The sequence below is a fragment of the Macadamia integrifolia genome, chromosome 5 (assembly GCF_013358625.1).
Source record: "Macadamia integrifolia cultivar HAES 741 chromosome 5, SCU_Mint_v3, whole genome shotgun sequence".
Lineage (NCBI taxonomy): Eukaryota > Viridiplantae > Streptophyta > Magnoliopsida > Proteales > Proteaceae > Macadamia > Macadamia integrifolia.
This window is the reverse complement of record NC_056561.1, coordinates 3,690,242-3,697,453: the sequence shown is the minus strand read 5'-3', so window position 1 is coordinate 3,697,453 and position 7,212 is coordinate 3,690,242. Positions and strand designations below refer to the sequence as shown.

At 39.0% G+C, this 7,212-nt stretch overlaps 1 protein-coding gene across 1 annotated transcript; it reads left to right on the top strand.

The window, feature by feature from the left end:
• Window positions 1-5,664: 5,664 nt before the first annotated feature.
• LOC122080289 (putative UDP-rhamnose:rhamnosyltransferase 1) lies at window positions 5,665-7,181 on the top strand. The gene has a single exon (XM_042647246.1). The coding sequence runs from the start codon at window positions 5,747-5,749 to the stop codon at window positions 7,160-7,162; it is 1,416 nt and encodes a 471-aa protein (XP_042503180.1). The 5' UTR covers window positions 5,665-5,746; the 3' UTR covers window positions 7,163-7,181.
• Window positions 7,182-7,212: the final 31 nt, after the last annotated feature.

Below are 7,212 nucleotides of genomic sequence, written 5' to 3'. Positions count from 1 at the left end.
AAGGTTTAAAATATTCAAGAGGAGATCCATTTAAGAGAATGGCCATTTGGGGGCTTGAACACAAAGCATAACTCTTTCAACCCATAAAGGATCAAATCCAAAATGAAGTAGAGTGCTTTTAAGGAAATTCCAATCAACACGATCATAGGCTTTACTCATATCTAGCTTGACCGACATCAGCCAAAATTTACCTCGTCTCTTTTGAGAAATAGTGTGAGCAAGTTCATGACAAACAAGGATACTATCTTGAATATTTCTACCTTTCAAAAAACCATTTTGTTCAAAAGAGATGAATTTATGGAGAAGAGGTTTGAGACGATTGACAATAATTCTAGGAATGATTTTATGTAAAAAATTGCAAAGGCTGATGGGATGATATTCACTAATAGTTGATGGAGATTCAACCTTAGGGATGAGAGTAATAAAGGTACGGTTGAGAGACAAAGAAAATGTACCAGTAGAGAAGAATTGAAGGATAGCATATGTGACATGATTTCCGATAATAGGCCACACCTTGTGAAAGAAAATACCAGGAAAACCATCTGGTCCAGGAGATTTAAGGCCCAGCATTTGCATAACAATTCTTTTAATTTCCTCAGCAAAAACCGGTTGAAGAAGATGCTGATTATCCTTTGAAGATACTCTCCCCTTGATAGGATCAAAATATTCCTCAGTAAAGACTGGATGAGTAGAAGTATACAAACTCTTAAAATGTGATTGAAAGGCATTAGCAATAGAATCCATGTCAGATAAAGAAAGACCATTATGATTAATCCTGTGAATATTGTTAAAAGCTTGCCTTTGGACTGTAGAAATATGGAAATATCGAGTGCAAGAATCAGCCCATCAAACCCACTTATCATTGGCTTTCTGTTCCCAAAATTTTGCTTCTTGAATAAGGGATCTTTTAAGATTGGCCTCGAGGCTTTTAACATGGAGAAACCATTGATCAGAACGAACAACTGTAGGAGCATCATAAGATGATTTAATTTCCCTCTTTAGATTTTGAATACGATCAAAGAGATTACCCACTTCAAAGCGATTCCATTGCTTGAGAGATTTACCAACCATAGATAACTTTTGATGCAAAACAAAGGAAGAAGAACCATGACAAGCAGAGCTCCAGGCATTAGCAACTGTAGAGATAAACGATGGTTCTGAAATCCAAAACTACTCAAAACGAAAAGGCTTATGGGGTACCGGAACATTGGATCTCTTAAGAGTAAGAGCTCGATGATCAGATGTTGTCATTAACTCGTGAAGAGTGATCATATCTGAATGAACAAAGATCCAATCAGCAGAACCCAAGAACCTATCAATTCGTTCCTCAATATGTTGAAGGCCCAATCGACGATTTGTCCAAGTGAAAGCATAACCACAAAAAGGAATATTGAAAAGTTAAGCAGCATTGATAAAATCATTAAAGGGAGAAATTTGGGACAAAGTTAAAGATCTACCTCCCTTTTTATCAGCTGGATCAAGACAAGCATTCCAATCACCAAAAGTAACCATGGTTTATCAATCGAAGAAGCAATATTCAATAAAGATTGCCACTGTAGTGTGCGACCATGAGGAGAAGTGCTCATATATAGAGTAGTGAAATATTCAAAAATACCTGAATACGATACTAGCATATGTATGCACCAACTGCTATGCCAGATAATATCAACTTACATATAGCTTTGCCAAAACACAATTAAACCACCAGATCTGTTGAACGTAGGAACAGTGAAGTGATGATCAAACTGTAACTTTCCGCAAAGGGGTACATGATGGGGGAAAACAGATTTGGTTTCAGAAAGAAAAACCAAACCCGGCTTGTGGTCTTTGATTAAATGTTGAAGCTCTCTCTTCACCGATGAGCGACCAACTCCTCAACAATTGAACGTAATAAGAGTCATGGTGCTTTGGGAGAAGGAACCGATAAACTAGAGAAGTCTCATTTGGGGAAAAGCCAAAGAAAATTACTACCTTGAGACAATAAGGTCCAAATCACCACTGAAGATATGAAAGAGAATTAGACAAGAAACATGAAGAAAGAAGGACTATAGGACAAGGGCAAACGACAAAGAGGAGAAGGAAATAACAGAGAAGAGAGAAACAGAAAAAGACGAATAGTATGTTAAGAGGAAAAAGAACCAGAAAAGAAAAGAAGTAGAAGGAGGAGAGGATAATAGGTGTGAAGAATGGAAAAATAAAATGAAATTAAAAGAGGGGAAAGATTAACTAGGGTTTTACAAACAGAAGAGGGGGTGAAAAAAGAGGAAAGATTGATTAAGGATTACTTGGCTGAAATTCCTACAAGAGATTAAACAGAGGATCAAGAAATGATATAACCAAATTGTTGGAGATCCTTTACCATATTAAACATATGAACAACCATATAGTGTTTAGCATACAAGAATCATTAACCAATCATAAAAGATTAATCATGAGTGTAGTCCCTAAACCAAGAACAATAAAGTACTCCCATCTTAAAATACATAACCATTTAGATTTATCATATCTATAATAAACAATGGGACATCTATGACATGAACCATAAATGGCAATAGATAAGTATCTGTGTAAGTTTAGAAGCCCCATGAACATAGATCATGAACCTCTGTCCCATGTGGTTAAACATTACTCCCATGAAGATGACAATGACTAACTATGCAAGTGGAGTCCTTCTACTGAGATTTTCTATAGCCACTTACTCTAGGGTTTCCTCTCTTTCTGTGCACTTGCTCTTGTGAGAAACCGTGCTTTCAAAGCCAACAAGGCATTTAGTAATGGCTGCAGGGACCATCAGTATTCTATTTATAATAGAATCCCTAAAACCCTATTCCACTCTCATAATGGAAAGAGCTAAGAGTTTCTTAATTAGAGTGGGTCTATTATTGCTTGGGCCCAATGGATCAATCGATATCAGGTAAGCCCACATAAAAATCCTAACAAATCAAACTCAGATTAACTGAGAATCTGCAGATGCAAAGTGCATAAAGCATGGGAAGGATGCACCAGACTCGGCTGGGCAAGAAAGCACGAGACTCAGCTCAGAAGAGCTACACATTGGTGCAATTTCGCCACACTTGTCCTACAGAATACGATCCTACGTAAAGTGAAGAAGGGCCCTATTATTAATAAGATGGTGGCAGGTAATTTAGTCTTTGCATTAATGATCGAGTGCAGCTCCAAGTGAAGAGGCATATTTGTTATACACATACCAATTTTCCTGTTGATGCTCTTGTCAAATATGGATACGGCTTTTGTGTTTTTAATTTTCTTTTCCCTTTTGTTCTTGTCACTCCTTAAATCCCATTGAGTTTGACTTTTACGGACATTATTAAATAGGGGTGTCAATCGGTTGGGCTGGTCCGATTTTGACCGGGCTTAATCAGGCTTGAAGACTTTTAAAGGCTGCACCGTGTCTGCCCATTTAACTAATCAGACTTAGTTATTGAGGGCATGATATGCTTTATATTCGGTCGGTTGGCCTTGGGTTATAATTGGGCTACCTTAATCGGGCTTTAATCGGACCTTAATGGGGCTACGAACATGTTTAATGTTAAACAGACTTTAACTGATTTTTAAACGGGCTCTCTTTAAAATGTGCTCTTATATTCCAGCCCACTCATGCAAGCCCAAAAAAATGACAATAAATCAATAAATGATAAAAAATATAACCATTATTTAAAATGTGAACATGTCTTTACTTTTTAGTTTTTACTCTTTAATTTGGGGGGTAAAATAAGTATTCTACAATCATTAAAGGGTCGGGCCAGGCCAGTGCACAATAGGCCAGTCTCGGTCTAGTGTTATTCGATCGGTCTTGGTCGGGCGCTCGATGGTCCAAGTGGCAAAACCGAGACCGACCGTTTGTAAACCGACCAGGCTCAAGCCCGACACGTTTAATAAATGGTCCGGGCTGGGCCGGTCTATAAACAGTCTGTCCCGGTCAGTTTAGTTGGGTCAGGCCACGAATTGACACCCCTATTATTAGAGTCAATTTGGTGCACTCTGTGGGAGTGTTTTGGCTATTTTTGTGTTTTATTGGAATGAAATGGGAACATAATTGTAGCGGAACGAATCGGAAGAAAGAACAGTTTGGTGTTCAGTCTGTTTCGTAACAAATTAGAAAGAACAAAAATGAAAAATAGAATTCATTCCCGATAAAAACACCAACCTCACGAGTGAAGAAACCAAAAGCTCTCGTATCTCTATGCTTCGAGCTCGAGCACTACCCGCCGCACCATACAAAATCTCTGCTGCTTCCTGCTAGAATTTCTTCTTCTTCTTCTTCTCTCTTTGCCAACCCCACAGAGAGTGAAATCGACCTCCAAGGACAGCACGTAAGCCCTTTCCCAACCTAGGCGCTCATCTATTTCTTCTTTAATAAGATGCCCTAATCGTGATCGTACATGAGCAGTTGGGTTTGGGGGTTTGAGCTTTTGATCTTTGCCTTTGGGTTGTAAAAACAAGCTTGTGACCTTTTAAAATTTCTACCTCACATCAGATTCGCGTTTTGAAATAGCAGAGAGGGGGACAATTTTATGAGAAAGTGAAGATGACAATAACGGTAAAGAGTTTGGCGGATGTCAGAGGTGGCAGAATGATTGAGGGTTAGGCGAGATGCCCCAAGAAGGTTATGAGGATTGAGAGTTGAGTAAGGGGTAATTTGGGGATATAGAATTAGTGATGTGAAATTTTTTTTTTTTTTTTGAGTGAGAGCAGTAATAGAATTCAAGAAAATATAGGGGAATGATACAATTTTTTTAAGCGTGGATTAGGTTTTCGAACGAGAACTTATCTTGTACATTCTAATTCACAGAGATGGAATCCATCATAGCATAAGGTTTTTTCCTTAGGTGGATTCGATCATACGAGAATCTAATTTGATCTCGAATTTTCCTTTATAAAAATTTGTTCCAATCCATGATCTTTATATAAAACTTCAATTAGAGCAATTATTACAAATTTAACTTAGTCAACATAAAACATCATCGAAAAAAACACAAAAAAAAAATGATATGATTGACATCAGTCAAATTAGAAAGGGAAAACTTCTTGTATCAGCCCATTAACTAGCGCTTCTATTACATGCAAACTCCCTTTTTATTTTAAGTATCAATTAATCACGCTCAATTTGAGTAACGGTGTTGACTTAATGTTAAAAAAAGGAAACAAGATTTCTTTAACCCTACTATATCCTTATATTTCTCCACCTACATTTGGACAGGGTACTGAAATCATATCAATTATTTAAAAAAACGGAGATAATTATGTGAAATATGAACTAATTAAAAGGATCAAAATCTTAAGCAATAAGACGGTGAGGTGCAATGAATATTCAATGGCTGCAAATAATTTTTAACTCATAGTTAAGAGAAAGTACACGAAATTTTTCCAATTAAAAATGGAGTGGGATTGGACACTAATAGATCCAGCTATAGCCGAAATTGTGAAAGATAACTTTACGTCTTTTCCATCCTGAAAGTTCTGTATAGGACAGCCCGTGAAGGCCTCCCTGGTCATGGTCATAGCGAAATCTCATGATCAATTGTACCCTTGATGGGGTCATGAGGTTGGGTAGACACGAGGAGCGTTAATGAATTCTGCCCACGACCAACTCAAGTAACACGTTGGTGTTATCTTAAGGCAGTGATGGTATGGTATGTAGCTTTCTTCATTTTCATACAAAATGGTTTGGTCCGTCACTGAATGAATCAAATCTCAGCCTCCGGCCTCTATTCCACTTCATCCAATGGCTGGGAGAAATGGGCTTCACATCGTCATGTTCCCATGGTTAGCTTTTGGTCATATGATACCATATCTAGAAGTCTCCAAGGGCTTAGCCAAAAGGGGTCATCGCATCTCCTTCATTTCCACACCAAGAAGCATTGAAAGGCTTCCCAAACTCACTCCCAATCTACCCCCTCTCATCACTTTTGTGAAGCTCACCTTACCTCAGGTTGCCAACTTGCCGGAGGGAGCTGAGGCCACTTCTGATGTCCCATTCGACAAGACCCAATACCTTAAGAAGGCCTTCGATGGTCTAGAGGGATCTTTTGCTTCCTTCCTTGAGAGCTCATCTCCAGATTTGATTATCCATGACTTCACCCATCACTGGATTCAACCTCTTGCAGCTAAACATGGTATTCCATGTGCCTACTTCAGTATATTCAACGCTCAGTTCCTTGCCTTCTTTGGCTCCCCATGGTTGCGAATGACCGGCGAAGATACTCGAACAGATCCGGAACACTTCACTGTTCCTCTCAAGTGGTTTCCTTCCCCTTCCAATCTTGCATTTCGACTCTTTGAAATCCTTAAAATGTCTGAATCTTTAAGTGAAAATGTTTCTGGCGTGTCCGACCTCCATCGATTCAGCTCGGTAATCCAAGGATCCAAGTTTGTAGTTGTGAGAAGCTGTGAAGAATTCGAGGGTGATTCTCTAAGTATCCTCCGGGAGAAACTCTACCAGATACCAGTCATTCCAATAGGTCTACTTCTTCCCTCGGAAAACAAAGACGATGATGAATGGGCTAATATCAACAAATGGCTAGACAAGCAAAGAGAAGGATCTGTGGCTTACATAGCATTTGGGAGTGAAGCAGAATTGAGTAAGGAAGAATTGCATGAGGTAGCTCTTGGGTTAGAGCTATCTGGGTTTCCCTTCTTTTGGGCACTAAGAAACCCAGCAGGGTCTGAGGTAGACATCTTACCTATGTTACCATCAGGTTTTGTGAGCAGAACCCAAGGTCAGGGTATCATGATCATCTGTTTAGGATGGGCTCCTCAGAGAAGGATATCGGAACACCCTTCAGTGGGGGTATTCTTGACTCACTGTGGGTGGAGTTCGGTGATTGAAGCTCTTGCAGTAGGCTGTCCTCTGGTTTTATTACCTCTATCAAACGATCAAGCTTTGATTGCAAGGCTATTGGTGAGCAAGAATATTGGGGTAGAGATTCCAAGAGATGAACGAGATGGGTCATTTACAAGGGATTCGGTGGCCAAGTCAGTGAGGCTAGTAGTAGTGGACACAGAGGGGGAGCTGCAGAAAGCCAAAGCTAGAGAGATGAAAGAGGTGTTTGGAGACAAGGCTCGGCATGACCAATACATTGATGATTTCGATCAGTACCTCAGAAATAATCATGACTCGGTCAAAAAAATTACTAGTTAAATAACTTTGTTATGGTCAACCTATAGTACAAATATATATATATATATATA

Excerpts from the sequence above, each read along its gene's own strand:
- LOC122080289 (XM_042647246.1), top strand. The coding sequence starts at position 5,747 with ATGGCTGGGAGAAATGGGCTTCACATCGTCATGTTCCCATGGTTAGCT.